Source organism: Balaenoptera physalus (assembly GCF_965194825.1).
Source record: "Balaenoptera physalus genome assembly, chromosome: 1".
In the NCBI taxonomy this organism is placed as follows: domain Eukaryota; kingdom Metazoa; phylum Chordata; class Mammalia; order Artiodactyla; family Balaenopteridae; genus Balaenoptera; species Balaenoptera physalus.
The window spans coordinates 39,790,357-39,808,118 of record NC_138882.1 but is presented as its reverse complement, the minus strand read 5'-3'; the positions used below and the strand labels follow the sequence as shown (position 1 = coordinate 39,808,118).

The 17,762-nt window shown below is 42.2% G+C and overlaps 1 protein-coding gene across 12 annotated transcripts in view; it reads right to left on the bottom strand.

Annotated features, from left to right (window-relative positions):
• HHAT (hedgehog acyltransferase) overlaps positions 1–17,762 on the bottom strand; it is a 516,536-nt gene that overhangs the window by 406,153 nt on the left and 92,621 nt on the right. For all 12 annotated transcript variants that reach the window (XM_082464282.1, XM_082464276.1, XM_082464277.1 and 9 more), the window contains one exon: positions 11,222–11,393. In XM_082464282.1, the coding sequence (XP_082320408.1) occupies positions 11,222–11,393 (172 nt within the window). The remainder of the gene's footprint in view (positions 1–11,221; positions 11,394–17,762) is intronic.

Here is a 17,762-nt window from a genome sequence, read left to right as displayed (position 1 = left end):
TTGTAAGTAGCATATAAATGGGTCTTGTTTTTTTATCCAATCAGCCACCATATATCTTTTGATTAGAAACTGACATTTAAAGTGATTACTGATAGGTATGTACTTATTGCCATTTTATTACCTGTTTTCTGGTTGTTTTTGTAGTCCTTCTCTGTTCTTCTTTTAGTTTCTTTCCTTGTGATTTGATGATTTTCTTTCATGGTATGCTTGTGTTCCTTTCTCTAGTTTTTGTTATCTATTGTAGGTTTTTGATTTGTGGTTACCATGGTGTTCATAAATGTTGACCTATAACTGTATCTACTTGTTTTAAACTGGTAGTCATTTAAGTTCAAATACGTTCTAAAAGATCTACTTTTGTTACTCCCCTCCCCCAAATTTTGTGTTTTTGATGTCATGTTTTACATCTTCATGTTTATCCCTTTACTATTTATTGTGGTTATAGTTGATTTTAAAATTTTTTGTCTTTTAATCTTTGTACTAGCTTATTTAAGTAGTTGATCCTCAGCCCTTAACATATATTTGCCTTTACTATATAGTGGGATTTTCCCCTTATCTACTGATCCTTGTTATAGCCTTTTCTTTTCCATTTAGATAAGATGCTTTAACATTTCTTTTAGGGTAGGTTTAGTATTGATGAACTTTTAGTTTTTGCTTTATCTGAGAAGTTCTTTATTTCTTCTTCCATTCTAAATGATAATCTTGCTGGGTAGATTACCCTATGTTGCAGGTTTTTTCCTTTCAGCATTTTAAATATATCATGTCACTCCCTTCCAGCCTGCAAGTTTCTGCAGAAAACTCAGCTGACAACATTATGGGGGTTCCCCTGTATATGACTCTTTGTTCTTCTCTTGCTGCCTTTAGAATTCTCTCTTTAACTTTTGCCATTGGTGCACTTGATGTTGTTCAAGAGGTCCCTTAAACCGTTCTCATTTTTTTAAATTTGTTTTTCTTTTTGCTGTTCTGATTGGGTGATTTCCATTATTCTATCTTCCAGATCACTTGTGTGTTCTTCTGTATCACCTGGTCTGCTATTAATTCCTTCTAATGTGTTTCTCATTTCAGTTATTGTATTCTTCAGTTCTGACTGGTTCTTTTTTATATTTTCTAGTTCCTTGTTAAAATTCTCACTGTATTCATCTATTCTTTTCCCTATATCAGTTAACATTCTTTTTATTAATGCTTTGAATTCTTTATCGGGTAAATTATTTATTTTTGTTTCATTAGTTGTTTTTTCAGGGGTTTTCTCTTGTTTTTACAATTGAAATAAATTCTTCTCTCTTCTCATTTTGCTTAACTTTCTCTGTCTGTATGAAATTAGGTGAAATAGTTACCTATCCCAGTCTTGAAGGTGTGCTCTTGTGTGGGAGTCTCCCTATACAGTCTGCATGTGCCCAGTGCCTGGATCTGACAGTGGGAGAGCTGGATCTGATGTGAGCAGGAGTCATGTCTTTCCCCAGGGTGTGCTGGCAGTTATCACCTTGGTGGGAGGTGGGGCCGGAGATGGAGCAGATAGGGACAGAGCCAGGTGTGAGCTGGGGCTTCTCCTCTGCTCAGTGGCCACCACCACCCTACGAGGGGCAGGGGTGGGCCCCAAGCTGCTGGAGCAGAAGCTCTGAGGGTTGGGTCCAAGATGGTTCCATTCCCTTTAAGTGTGTGCTCTCCCCACTCCTAGCACTGGCACCCTTGCCCCAGAGCAGAGCAGTGCTGGAGCAAGAGGGCCTGGAGCAGGGGCTGGAGCAGGCACTCAGCATGGGTCAGGGCTCAGGCTGTGGCAGCCCTGGCCCTAGAGTCCAAGACCACTTCTGATGCGCTGCCTCCATAAGGACCAGTACGGCTGTCCCCACACTGTTCAGATGTCATTCCAGGTCCAAGCAGGCTCTATCGTCACAACTAAGCACTCCGCTCAGCTGCAACAGCCCTCACCCTAGTGTGGAGCTGCATCACGAAGCAAGTGGGGCCAGAGTGGACACTCAGTGCAGGCTGGGGTGCATGCGAGGGTGGTCACAGAAAACCAGCCAGAGTCCCATGCAGTTTCAATCTACTTTCTCCGCCTTGTTCCCAGGAGTAAGCAAGTGTGTACATGCTCTTCCTGAGTGGAGTCTAGGTTTCTTACAGTCCTCTTGGTAGTCCCACTGGCTTTCTAACCAGCTAAGGAGACTCGTCTTCCTGGTGTTGGACCCCAGGACTGGGACACCCAACATGTGGCTCAAACCTCTCACTTCCAAGGGAGGACCTCCACCTCTGTAACCCCCCACCTCTTCTGAGTCCCCTCCCAGGGGCACAGGTCCCAAACCTAATCGCTTCCATTCCCTTCCTACCCAACTCCATGTGGATCTTTCTTACAGCCTTGGTTTTGCAAGAGTCTTTCTGCCAGTCTCCAGTTAGTTTTCAGTGGGAATTGCTCTGCATGTAGATGTATTTTTGACGTTTTCATGGAGGGAGGTGAGCTCTGTGCCCTCCTACTCCACCATCATCATTTGAATCTGCACTCATCACTTTTTGGATGATTTCCCTTTGGCACCTTATTCAGAATCTTGAATTGATCACTGGTTTGAATGCCTGATCACTCACATTCACTAGGCAGAATTCCTATAAGATTTATTTTATTCACCTGAACGTGTACGTGAGTATTCATTAAGCACCTGTGCAGTGCACTGTTCTTTAGTGAGCGCTGAGGGGGAAAGACACCAAAGGTAGTGGCATAGTTCCTTCTCTAAAGCAGCTTTCACCCTACTTAGTGGTGCTCAGAGGGAGTCATCTCTGGGCAGAGTAGAACGTTACTCAGTCCTGAGATCCTTGGAGATGAAAACCCAGTTGTATATCTTCTTGCAAGTAAGACAAAGAGGCACCTTTTATTCTGCCTGCGCTGCTGCCTCACACTCAACTGCAACTTTAGGGTGGGGAAAAAAGGCCATCACAGAAGAAGAGAGAACCCTTTCATCGAGAGAATAAAAGCCTAACAGAATAAAAAAATAAAAGTATTTCTTTACTATATCAGAAGGAAATCAGAAATTGCAGACCAGGGCCCAAGGGCCTTTGTAAGCCTTATACTCCCTGATGCTTATTTTCTTTATCTCTCTGAACGTCCCAAGAGGGATTAGCCCCCAAACCCCGAGGCTGGGGAAATCCTGTGCACTGTAAAGAAAGGGGATGCTTGTCAGGCTCTACTCCAATCCCATGGCAGCCAGGAGGAAGGGAAACCCCGAGGAGAGACACAGGGGTGGCAGGTCTGCCACAAGAAAGTGAGAAGCCGGCCAGGCCATCTGAGCTTCCTTGACAGGGAGACAGAACACAACAGGCATTATCATTTAACACCATTAAAGCAGCATGTTAGCTACTGCCTCTATTTTCTCACTTCTGATTATTCTACTACCCTGGTTTATATTGCTTAAAAATGACCAAGTCAACAACAAAAAAAGTCAAACGTGGCCAAAGTCAACAATGACTTTCAGAATGAAACACTCTCTTCAGTCCCCTCTTCCTTGGCCTCTCTTCAACTTCTGATAAATTGAGCCTCCCTTTCTTATCAAAACCTTCACAAAACCATCTGCTTCCTCCTTCATTTATTAATATTCCTTCTCACTTGTTGCTGGCTCTTCCTTTTCTGCCTGCCTCTGAAATGTTGGCATTCCTTCAAGTTCTATAGTTGGCCCTCCTTTATTCTCACTCCACACATTTTTCTAGGAAATCCCTTCACTCCCATGGACTCAACTATCACATATATGTGATGGCTTTCAAATGTCTGTCTGCATTCCCAATCCCTCTCCTGAGCTCCAGTGCCATCTAACTGTAGCAGAGATGTCTCCACCTGGATGTTCAGTTTTCGGCATAACTTGTCAAAAACTGGACCCTTTATTCTTCCCTAAAACCTGCCCCCAGTCCTCCTATGTTCCCTGCTCTTGGTGAATGGAAGTGTCAATCATCACCTAAACTCTAAACCAGAAGATTCCCTAGATCTTCCCTCTCTCAACTTCCCTGTCTCATTGGTGAGCAGAGCCTATTGACTGTGCCTCCATCCTTCTCATCACTCCCTTCTTCTCCAACCTCCCTGCTTCACTCAAGTCATCATCACCTTGCTCCTGACTTAGTCTAATGTTCCATCATGTAAAGCATGGTCTGGCTCTTTAATATTTGTTGAATAAAGACATGGACCTTTTTCTATCAGATTTTCCTATTTCTAGTTTTACTCCACTCTGATTCATATTCTACACTGCAAGCAGAATATTTCTAAACCCCAAATCTAATCCTGTTTCCTCTCCCCTTAAATACTTTGTGGTTTTCACTCTTTGGGTATTTAAATTACTTAAAGTATATAAATACGTCCATGGGTCCCTATCACCTAAAAGGTAGAACAAATCCTCCTTAGCATGGTCCAGAAGCTCTTCCTAATAAAAACCCTTCATGTCTTTCTGGCAGAATCTCTCACTATACCTTAGACTCTGCGTCCAGCTCTCCTTACAACTCACAGTTCTCTGAGTACAGCAGAGTAACCCATACCAAGCAGGACCTTTATTTATGCTGCAGTCCAACCCCTCCCCCTCAGCCCTGTCCATATGTTCTTCTTAACAAGGACTGCCCTCCTTGTTAAGACAAACTATTTTACCAGAGCCTAACCTACTGGGATTTTATCAGAGCTTTACCAACTTGGGGGAAGGAAAATTCCCAACTCTAGTCTGCTATAGCCTTCCACATGAATGGAAAAAATACCCAACTCCAGTACCCCTTAGTCATCCTATACTACCAAAGAGGATAGGGGGAAAAAAACCTGAGACTCATTTGTGAAGTTTACATCACAGGGGCATAGACTCACTGAAAGCCTGAGACCTAATCACAGAACTAAAGAACACTTCCCCTCTCCCAACACCTTATATACTAAAGTTCTTTTTACTCAGCACATCACGTCCACCTTTCCAAAATACATTACAAAGCATACTAAAAGGCAAAAAACAAACAAACAAACAAACCAAAACACAGACAAAGCAGCAGAACCAGACCTAGATATGGCAGGGATGTAGGAATTATCGAATTGGGAATTTAAAACAACTATTATTAATATATGAAGAGTTTTAACGGAAAAGGTAGACAACATGCAAGAATAATGTAAGCAGAGAGATGGAAATGCTAAGAATCAAAGAAATGCTAGAACTCAAAAACACTGAACAGAAATGAAGAAAGCCTTTGAAGAGCTTATCAGTAGACTGCATACAGCTGAGGAAAAAACCTCTGAGCTTGAGGATTTGTCAATAAAAACTTCTAAACATGAAAAGCAAATAGAAAAAAGACTGAAGGAAATAAAACACAGAATGGAGTACCCAAGAACTGTGGGACAATTAAAAAAGATGTAACATAAATGTAATGGGAATACCAGAAGGAGAAGAACAGAAGCAATATTTGAAGCAGTAATGACTAAGAATTTCCCCAAATTAACATGAGACACCAAACCAAAGATCCAGGAGCTCAGGGAACACCAAGCAGGATAAATGCCCCCAAAACTGCACCTATGCGTATCATATTCAAACTTCAGAAAACCAAAGACGAAGAAAAAACACTGAAAGAAGCAAGGTGGTGGAGGTGGGAAACATCTAACCTGTAGAGGAACAAAGATAAGAATTACCTCCCGCTTCTCCTAGAAACGTGCAAGCAAAGAGAGTAGAAGAAAACATTTAAAGTACTGACAGGAGAAAAAACAACCACCTAGAACACTGTGGTCCTGTGAAACTATCTTTCAAAAGTGAATGACAAATAAAGCCTTCCTCAGACAAACAAAAATGGTGGAATTTGTTTCCAGTAGACTTGACTTGCAGGAAATGTTAAAAGAAATTCTTCAGAGAGAAGGAAAATGATATAGGTTAGAAACTTGGATCTATATAAAGAAGGGAAGAGCTAATAAATGAAGGTAAAATAAAACCTTTGCTAATTCTTTTCTATTCTTGATCTAACAAATAACAGTTTGTTCAAAATAATAAAAGCAACAATGTATTTACCACTACAGTTTACATATAAGTAAAATGAACGACAGTAATGACACGAACGACAGGAGGGAGGAATTAGGAATATTTTATTATAAGGAACAATCAGGAATATTTTAAGGTACTTGCAGTACCTGTTAAGTGATATTGTGTTATCTGAAAATAGATTTGGAGTAGTTGTAAACGTATACTGCAAATTTTACGGCAACTACTAAGAAAGTTAAAAAAGAAGTATACTTGATATGCTAAGAAAATAAAGAAAATGGAATGATATAAAATGTTTAATTAAAAACAAAAAAGGCAAAGAATGAAACATAAAAATAGGAACAAAAATCAAGGGCGATGAATAGAAAAGAGTAACAAACATGACAGATAATAAGCCAATCATATCAATAATCACTTTAAACATCAATGGTCTAAATACATCCATTAAAAGACAGAGATTATCAGAGTGGATCAAAAAATAGGACCCAACCATATATTGTCTAAAAGAAACCCACTTTAAATATAAAGATACAGTTAAGTTAAAAGTAAAGGCATAGAGAAAGATATACCATACTAAGACTAATCAAAGCTGGAGTAGATATATTTCAGACACATCAGACCTCCAAGCAAGGAAAATTATCAGAAATAAAAAGAGGCATTACATAATGATAAAGGGGTCACTTCTCTAAAAAGACATATTAATATAATATATAGTATGTATGTGCATAACAACAGAGGGTCAAAATATGTGAGGCAAAAACTGATAGAAAAGCAAGGGGAAACAGATGAATCCAACTATTGTAATTAGAGATTTCACCACCCCTCTAACAGAAATGGACAGATCTATCAGGCAGAAAATCAGTAAGGACATGGTTGAACTCAACAGCACCATCAGTCAAGTGGATATAATTGACATCTATAGGCTATTTTATCCAACAACAGAACACACAGTCTTCTCAAGCTCACATGGAACATTCTCCAAGACAGACCACATTCTGGACCATATAACACACCAAAATAAATTTAAGAGAACAGAAATCATACAATGTCTGCTCTCAGATAATAATGGATAATAATGGAATTAAATTAGAAATCAACAATAGATAGCTAAGAAATCTCAAAATACTTGGAGATTAAACAGGAAAAAAGGCAAGGACGTCCCCTCTCACCACTCCTTTTCAATATCATACTGGAAGTCTTAGCTAATTCAATAAAAGAAGAAAATGAAACAAAAAACATACTTTGGGAAGGAAAAAATTACTTTTCCTTGCAGATGACATGATTGTCTATGTAGAAAATCCCAAAGAAACAACAATAACAAAAAAATCTCCTGGAATAAGAGATTGTAGCAAGGTTGTACAAAATAAGGTTAATATAGTAAAGTCAATCACTTTTCTATTTACCAGCAATAAACAAGTGGAATTTGAAACTAAAAACACAGTATCATTTACATTAGTACCCCCTCAAAAAAATTCAGGTATAAATATAAATATAACAAAATATGTGCAAGTTATATATGAGGAAAACTAAAAAAGTCTGATGAAAGAAATAAGAACTAAATAAATGGGGAGCCAGCCATGTTCATGGATAGAAAGACTCAAGATAACAAGATATCAATTCTTCCATACTCTATCTATAGACTCAATGCAATCCAAATCAAAATCCTAGCAAGTTATTTAGTGGATATCGACAAACTGATTCTAAAGTTTACATGGAGAGGCAAAAGACCCAGAATAACCAGCGCAACATTGGAAAAGAAGAAGAAAGTCAGAGGCCTGCCACTATCTGACTTCAAGACTTACTTTAAAGCTACATTAATCAAGACAGTGTGACACTGGTGAAAGAATAAACAAAAAGATCAATGGCACAAAACAGAGAGCCAAGAAATAGACTCATAAATATAAATAAAGTCGACCAATCTTTGACAAAGGAGCAAAGGCAACATAACGGAGCAAAGACAGTCTTTTTAACAAATGGTGCTGGAAGAAATTCATGTCTAATTTCTTATACCTTTCACAAAAATTAACTCGAAGTAGATCACAGACCTAAACATAAAACACACAACTCTAAAACTCTTAGAAGATGACACAGGAGAAAACCCAGGTGACATTGGGGATGGTGGATTTTTTAGATACAACACCAAATGCACGATCCATGAAAGAAATAATTGATAAGCTGGATTTCATTAAAATTAAAAACTTTTGCTCATTTAAAGACACTGTCAAGAGAAAGAGAAGATAAGCCACAGACTGGGAGAAAATATTTGCGAAAGACACACCTGATAAAGTACTGTTATAGTGGCAAGTATGTGGACTAGCAGGCACTCATAACTTGCAGGTAAGAAAAAAAAAAAAAAAAAGCCAGCTTGAAAAATGTCAGTTTGGCAGTTTCTTACAAAAATAAACATGTTCTTACCATATAATCACTCCCTGGTATTTATTCAAAGGAGTTGAAAACTTATGGCCACATAAAACTCTGCACGTGGATATCTATAGCAAATTTATTCATAATTGCAAAACTTAGAATCAACTGAGATGTACTTCAGTAGGCAAACAGATAAATGAACTGTGGAACATCCAGACAATGTAATATTATTCGGCACTAAAAACAAATGATCTATAAAACCATAAAAAGACATGGAGGAACCTTAGATGCGCATATCACTAAATGAAAGATGTCAATCTGAAAAAGCTACATACCGTATGATTCCAACTATACGACAACATTCTGGAAAATGTAAAACTATGGAGATGGTAAAAAGATCAGTGGTTGCCAGGGATTAAAGGGGAGAGAGGGATGAATAGAGCACAGAGAATTTTTAGGGCTGTGAAACTACTCTGTCTCATATTATAGGAGTGGATACACGTCATTACACATCTGTCAAAACCCACAGACTGTACAACACTGAGTAAATGCTAATATAAAGAGGGACTTCGGGTGATAATGACGTGTCATTGTAGGTTTATCAATTGTAACAAATGTACCACACTGGTGGGAACGTTGATACTGGTGGAGGCTGTGTACGTGTGGGGCAGGGGATATATGGGAAATCTCTGTACTTTGCTCTCAGTTTTGCTATAAATCCAAAATCGCTCTAAAAATAAAGTCTATTTTTTTTTTAAAAAAGATTTTATAAAAAGGGAATGATAAACCCAAAAGTCAGGTTATCTTTGTGGAGGGGGTGAAAGGAGGTGATGGGGTTATGGGTGCAAACAAAGGGCTTGTAGGATTCTGGTTAGTTCTTCAGCTGAGTGGTTGGTACCCAAATGGACCCCTAATGACTTTTCTTTGTCACTGGATTTACCACCCTTAGTGCTGACCTTAGGAGTAATAGCTGTCTGAGATAACTTTTCCTTTTTGTTTAAGCCCCATTTTCAGTTTTGCTTTCCAGTTTTCATAGTTAAAATCACCCAAACGGATACAATCTCTTAATTTGGATGTAGTACAACTGGGATCTGATTTAGCATAAGCCATCACTTAATCCTATTTTGTTTGCCTAAGTGTGTCATTAAAGCCTTAGATTATTAGTTACCTCCAACTACGAAAAAAGATTTTGTCTGGGAAGAAGAGACTGTCATTAAAACAACTCAGCATTTTTCCAATCCTAAAAGGCATCTTCCTTGAAAACATTCTGATTAAGCATGTGTGATAACAAGGGCAATCAAGATTTTTTTTTAAAAAATCTATAAATCACCAAACAGATAAGGAGTCAGGCTATTACTCTTGCCCTTGGCAGGGAGCAGCTTAATCTGGCCGGAAGATCACACATTTCCCATTGGAGCCACAGGCTGGAGGTCAGACCACGGGGCTGAATTTCAGTTCTTGAAAGGAGTGCAAAGAAATGAGAAGATTTCGTTCAGAAAGGAGCACGTTCTCTGCTGTTTCGGCCAGAGGAATAAAGAACGATGGCATCTCCACAGAAAAGTCTTATACTGGAGACTGTGTCCTGCTAAGGAAATGAGACCTGCAGCCCACCTACTTGCAGACAGAAAGAAATGGGTAGACAAGAAAAAGGGGCCAACAGAGGGGCCTACATAAGAACACACCATTAATTCTATCTACCAGACATTTTACGAGGTAACCCCTTCACCTTCATGGTTTCACTTAATCCTCCAAACAACCCTGCAAATATGAGTCTGCTCATTTGACAGGTGAACATGCAGACAGTTGTAGCAAGCTGCCAAAGATTGCCCACTAGCGACTGGTGGAGCCGAGGTTCAAGCCTATATCTGGCTGTGAATGGATAAAGAAGATGTGGTACATATATACAACAGAATATTACTCAGCCATAAAAAAGAATGAAATAATGCCATTCACACCAACACGGATGGACCTAGGTTTTATCATACTACGTGAAGTAAGCCAAACAGAGAAAGACAAATATCATATGCTACCACTTATATGTGGAATCTAAAAAAATGATATGAATGAACTTATTTACAAGACAGAAATAGACCCACAGACATAGAAAACAAACTTATGGTTACCAAAGGGGAAAGCGGGTTGGGGTGGGGAGGGATAAATTAGGAGTTTGGGATTAACAGATACACACTACTATACATAAAATAGATAACCAACAAGGACCTACTGTATAGCACGGGGAACTATACTCAATATTTTGTAATAACCTATAAGGGAAAAGAATCTGAAAAAGAAAATATATATATATATATATATATATATATATATATATATATACACACACACACATATGTACGTGTGTGTGTGTGTATATATATACACATATATGTATGTATAACTGAATCACTTGCTGTACACCTGAAACTAACACAACATTGTAAATCAACTACACTTCAATTAAAAAAAAAACAAAAAACCTGTATCTGTCTGACTCTAAAGCTCATACTCTTTGCTTTATATCATACAGGAAAACAACAAGGATTACTGCAGAACTCGGTCATAAAGCCTTACCTCTTAGCAGGGACTAAGAGGCTGCACCCAGCATCTCTTGCCTTTTCCTGTCAAGTGCAATGCTGGCCACACCAGGAAGACGCGGACCCAGCTGAACTACGCAGGATTCCATTAGGAAGAGGGATTGCTACCATCCTTGGTTCCAAGACCAGCAAGCCTGACCCTCCCCTCTGTCAACCACCTCACACATGCGTCATCTCGGCCACAAGAGGAACAAGGTGAAAAAAAGGAGGGTTTGCTCAAGGCGACTACACCCCTGTCTGCCCCCGGTCCAGCTTCGCCGTGAAGCTACCTGTCTCGATGCTTGTTCTACCGCCAGTGATCTCCAACATTACCTAAGGTCCAACATGAGACGGCCCTCAGCAGGGAGGTGCTGCTGTAGATGGCGTGCATGTACATAAGATGAATCATCAGCTCCGCCAGCCACCAACAGGAGAGCAGGCGGCCCAGCCCCAGGGCAAGGATGGAAAAGCTGGCCTTCGGCGAGCCCTGCTCCTGCTGCTGCATCTAAAGTAGAAACAGAAGAAGTCATTAGATGGCACCTCCATTTTTAAAAGCTTTCAGAGTCCCCTAGACAACGTTTTTATAAATTTTCATCTTCGCTGTATCTTCTAAGGGAGGGCTGGTTTAGTTTGCCTTGGGAACACTCGGCGTTCTCGGGTAAAAAAACCATGCCCGACAAATACCATATGATATCACATATATGTGGAATCTAAAAATTATGAGACAAATGAACTTATTTACAAAACAGAAATAGACCCACAGACATAGAAAGCAAACTTATGGTGACCAAAGGGAAAAGGGGGTAGGGATAAATTGGGAGTTTGGGATTAACAGATACAAACTACTGTATATAAGACAGATAACCAACAAGGACTTACTGTAGAGCACAGTAATATATTACAAGATGTTCAATATCTTGTAATAACCTATAATGGAAAAGAATCTAAAAAAAGAATAGATAGATAGGTAACTGAATCACTTTGCTGTACAACTGAAACTAACAGAACATTGTAAATCAACTATATTTCAATAAAAAAAATTTTTTTGAGTCATGTCCAAACTAGAAAACTCTGTCCAAGAGCAAGAATAGGGTGGAGGCCACAAGCTAGCCCAGTGCCGAGAACCAAGAAGGGGTTCTGCATCCCTTCACCCCAGCAGCAGCCCTGCCAAAACCCAGGATGGAGGGCAGTTCCTGATGTATCCTAGACAAACACAGAAAAACAAGAGAGCACGTATAAGTTTTCCAGATCTTACACTGACACGATTTTATTAGACTGAAGGCTGCCTGGAAATGCAGAGGTGAAGTGACCGCCTTAATTATGAAGTTGTATCTGCACACATTAGCTGGCAGAGGATACGGACTTTGTTCAGCAAGGGCTTGACAATTAGGGCTCCAGACACTACATGAACAAGAGAGGCCCATCCCTAGGGGAAGGTGATCCTGACACGCTTCTTTAACTTCTCCTCTCCTCTAACCATCAAGGTGCAGTGGGTCCCACGGCAGCCAGGAGGGGCGGCAGGCACTGCCCTTAGAGGTGATGGGCTATCTACACTCCAAGGAATTAATTTCTATTCCATTCTTGAGCATCTATTCTACCACGGTCTCAAACGGTCCTCTTACAGCAAGAAACCAGACCGAGAAATTCTGGCTGGCGCAGTGAAATTGCAATAAGCTGCATAAATGGCTTTCCCCCTTTTGCCATCTGCTTGGTTAGCTACGCCCAGGAAAGCTGTTGGTTTAAATTTTTTTAATGTAAGCTGATCACATTAACAGGAATTTCCTTTCATTTTCTTCAGGTCACCTCAGAAAGATATTTATTAGGAAACAGAAGTAACTGCTTTGAAGGATCCACCCAGCCAAGTTTGACAGGGGAAGCGCTAGCTGGGAAGGTTATCCAGGAAGGAAGGTAGGGCACAGGGGAATTTGCAGTCCTGCAGGGACCGCAGCTCACTGCAATTATAGCCGCAGCACAGCAACCCAATGCAGACCCCTTTCCCTCTCTAGGCATAACTGAGGGTGGTTTTCATATGAATCCTTACGTCAAGCGTACATGTACAAAGTCTGGAGCAGAGCATCGACAAGCCAGTGGATGGCGAAATCCTCAGTGAGAGACGCCCTACCTGTCCGATCCCTCGTGTCTGCATTATATAATTGAGAAGAAAAAGGAAATAACCCAAACTTCCAACAGTAGGGGCTTGGGGCTTGGTTAAATGCATGAGTGCGCCTCAATCTTACGTAGCCATGAAAACTATTTTTTGATATAAATGTACATAAAGACAGACTGGAGAGACAGACACCAAAATGGCAGCAGTGATGGTAATCTTTGGATGGTAAGATTCTTAAGTTATTTTTTAACAATTATTATTTTTGCAATCAGGGCAAAAAGTAATGTAATTTTACAATATTATGAAGACTTTGGTCCTCTCTGTTAGAGAGGCAAGCCCTCTGTTTCTGCAGCCTTCTTGTAAAAAATGCCAAGTCTCAGGACCTCCCCAGGGGAGCCCACCATCCTCTCTATGAGCAAGCAAGCCTCTCTCTCTTTTGTGCTACCCATCTTTATTTCTCCTTACCTTCCCACCTCACTTGGAGACTTTCTTAGTTACACGCTGAGTTGCCCTTTGTCCATTCTCAACCCTTTTCCAGCTCTCTAAAGCAAACTCATTTTGACCAAATGACCATCAGCAAATGAAGAAACAATTACGAATACAGTGTCCATCAGACTATGGAGGCTAAAACAGTTCACACCAAGGCAACAGGGGAAGCTAAGACATGAAGAGGCACCTAAAACCATTCCAGACCAACAGAAGGGGCCTTTCTTGGTGCCAGACTCTTGGAGGAAAGCAGATTCCCTGACTGAATGTGATAACGACCTCAAAAGCAGTGTTGACAAAAGACAATCTTTGCACAACTGTCTCCAGTGTTCCCAAATAAGCAACTATGCACATGGCCTGCAGGACCCTGAGCAGTTGCCTAACCCCAAGCTCAGGTCCCCTGAAGACCAGACCTGCACCCGAGGCCTTGGAGCATCACTGGGTGTGCAGCCCCGTCCCAGGGAGAGAAGCATCTAGACGGGAGGGAAGCCACTGTGAGATCAGAACAAACAGCCACGCCAGGCAATCAGGAAAATAAGTCTGTCCAATCACCTCCAGCTCCAGGCCACCACATTTCAAGGTCAGTCCAGAGGCCCTCCTTTCCTTCCCCAAACAATGCACAGTCTAAAATGACACGAGTATCTGTAATTAAGAAGAAACATGAGGTGCATTTTGTGACTGACTGGCTTCCCAGTAATGACTTTCCTACTTTCCCCAGGGCCAAACTTGCTCTCCAGGTTTAACAAGGCATACTTATGTGTCACCACTGGACCAGAAGGGCTGGGCTTTTCTCTGCAATCCTCCCTTTTTGACGCTGGATACCTCCCCATTCAGAGTAAGAGAAACGTCTATTCCTTAACTGCACAAGTAAACAGAGCAGAAGGAAAACAATCCGATTTTTCATTCTCTTTGCTTTTACTTAAAAACATGGTTATTAGTCTTTCTGCAGAGTTGTACTGTTATTACAGCCCATTTATATTTGCCCCTTGTCAATTCAGCAGGAGGAAAAGACACACCATACACAGCTCACCTAATGAGCAGAGTTGCTCACTATTCAACCTCTGCATGCAAAGCGTTTCACTTGAGATATTTCAAACTGAGGGGAGTGCCAATCTTAAGACCACTGGCAACTGCCGTCAACGGGAATTTTTAGTTAAGGCTCCCCTAAAAAATACACACCAACTCATCTGCGAAGTGCATTTTAAAACACGTTATATTTTAAAACCTCATTTCATGCAAATTGCATAAAAAGGAATATCGAAGCCCTTCAAAGATATTCTAATGATTAAAGATGACAGTTCTCAAAGATGAAAGGTTCTTTCTTTCACATACGAATAATACCCATGTTGGAGAGCACCAAACAGAAGCCTTCCCCAGAGGCAACTGTTCAACTGAGTTACCTCTGCTCCAACCTCCACACTTGGGTCAAGGGCACTGTAGCCCGAGTCTTGTTCCTTTGTAACGCGGGAGCTTCTCTCCAGCCCAGGGTCATAGACCGTACCCCTAGTCCCAGGAAATCATTCCCTAATCAGACCCTCACTGCCCCTCCCCAGCATCCAGACCAAGGCCAGTAGTACCGGGTGGTCTCTGGCAGAACAGCAAGTGGGGCCTGCAGTCGGTGTAGCTGCCACAGGACTGGGACCTGGTCTGGCCAGCTTGAGCCTCCAGACCCGCACGTCCACGAGGCCACACTGCTTCCTCCCTCTAACTGCTGTGAGGCTCACCGAGCTGGCAACAAGGCTCTGTCTGGTCTTTGTCCCTCCCACCCCAACGCGCATTGCGTTAGCCTGTCCTTGCCTCTGTGTTACCATCTGTGAAGTGGGAGTAACGACAGGGCCTCTCCCCTGGGGTTGTTGCCAGGATGAAAGGCATCAGAACATGGAAAGCCTGGTTAGGAGTAAGTGCTCGGTTAGGGTTACTTCTCACAGTTGGCATCGTTCCAGATGCGCCCTAGAACCAGAGCCCACCCCATACCCCGAGTGGTTTCTCTGGGACACTGACTGCCAGCCCTGGTCCGTCAGGGGCTGGGCCCACCCCTGCACCTGCAGCCACTGCCTGCATCTGTCTTCCGCTGGCCTCCTCTAAGATCAAGGATGGTCCCTGCCCAGAATCCGGCCCAGAATGGCCCCTGCTGCTGCCCTCACCTATCAGCCTGGACACCCAGGGCCTCGGTTCTGGCATAAACTTATGTTAGTTCTCACCCTCGGGAGCTTCCCTGGGTGAAATCTGAAACTGGCCCCTTGTACACAGGGGGCAAGGAGAGACCAAAGAAACAGCCAGACCTTTCCGGATTGGCAGGTGGCAGGTTTAATAAGCAAGGGAGCTTACAGATGAGCCTTGTCTTGGGCGCTGAAAGGCAAGTAGATCTCTGCATCCACCGGCCAGAATTTTAAAGTTTAAATAGAGGCCTTACCTGGGTTTAGTCACATAGTCAGTCCAGACGGTCTCAACAACACCTTCCTCTTTCAAGGTCAAGGCTATGTCCCTGAAATGGCTCCTAGTGTGGGAATGGCAGGCAGAACGTATATTCCAAGGGCAGGGGAGGGGTGAGGAGCTTCCAACTGCCCAGGTCCAGACTGCGGGTCAACCGGTGGTCACATCCTTTCAATGCCCTCCTTCAACAGCTTACCCCAGAAATGCCCCCGCTTTTGGATAACAATAACAACAATAATAGTAATAGTTAACACCTCATAGTGTTAGATGTCAAGCTCCACTATCTATACAAAATCATTTAATCCTTATAACAACCCTACGAGGGAGGTATTATTACTTTTCCCATTTCATTGATAAGGAAACTGAGTCACAAGTAAGGTGAGTCACCAAAAGCTCTCGCCAAAGCAGAGCAGCGATTCAAACCCTGTAACAACAGGATTGGGCACAAGAGTCTTTGCTCTTAACCACCAACCTAGCTCCCTATTTGAGCGCTGGCTCTTCCCCTCGGGGCAGGAGGACAGCCCTCAGCCAGGAAAAGCCCCCTGGTCCTCCCACACCCAGGCTCACCGTCCTCCCCCATATCAGCTCCTCCCTCACTGCATGATTCAACCTGCTCAGAGTTAAGATGTGGTGGCCCCAGGCTCCAAGCTCAGCAAATAAACAGCATTTCCTGCCTTTCCCTAGACCTCCCCGACCCTGTCCCCCGACCTCACCCCCGGCTCCGTATCTGAGATCCATAGAACCCTGGGAGAAAAATAAACGGGGCCCATATTCCTGAAACTCCAAATGCCATCAGAGATGGCCTTCAAGTTAAGGCACTGAGGCCCGTTGACAGGCACATTTTCCCCTGTTCATGATTGATGTGTACAAATTTCACATGCCATACGTTACAGAGGCACCTCTTCTATACTTGCCTCATCTTGGATATGCAAATTTACACACTAAAAAAAAAAACAAACTGGGTGAAAGAGAACATTCTCCAGGGTGGACCTAGTACCGTAAATTTATGGACTGTGGTTTGCCCAGCTGGGTTCGTCTCCACGGTGAGGCTCTGCCGCCCCCTGGTGGCAAGTCTCTGCCTGCTCTTTAGAGTTTGTGAGCGTTGACCTGAGAAGCTAAGAGCCAAAATTTCAATACTACCATTTCCTATTACATTTATTCATTCACACAAGCACTCGTTCAGAGAAAACCTTACTTACAAGCTCTTCCAGTTGGCTTTCTTCTGCCCCCTCCCGGCTTCTCTGAAGGAGCCCTTTCACTACTAGATTAGCTCCCTAGTTTAACTGCTCTCCTTTTAGACCCATTTTTCTCATAGGAGGTTAACTGCCCCATAGACACCCCCAGCAACAGCAGAAACCACCTGGCTTGTTTTTATTGTCCTGTAGCTTATTAAACATTTCGCCTTTTCTAGACTGACTTTTCTATGAATCTTCTCAGACCATAGAGAAAGGTTTCAACTTGCCTATTTGAGTTCCCTGCTTTCGGCAATTGCTACCATTTTGAAAGGGGTAAAAGAAACAGAGAGAGGGGACATAGATGCTACCTGCAGTCTCCAGACCTGACTCCCTACAGGGAGAAACCCCTTCATTTCCCCAGGCTGAAACTCGAGAACAAGAGCCTTTGGCTAAGGATTTAGGTGAGCGACAATCTCAAAGCTCGCCTCTGTGTAACATATTCAGGACCCTGAGACACGCTTCTCATATTCCCTCAAGACCCTACAGGGTACAATCAGAAAGGAGACGACAGACGGGAACTAAGAAGAATGATGATTTGCCTAACAACGAAGTACAGATCCCATAGGGCTAAGCTCCTTAATGGATAAGAGGCAGTTAGGAAAATAATGTGTTT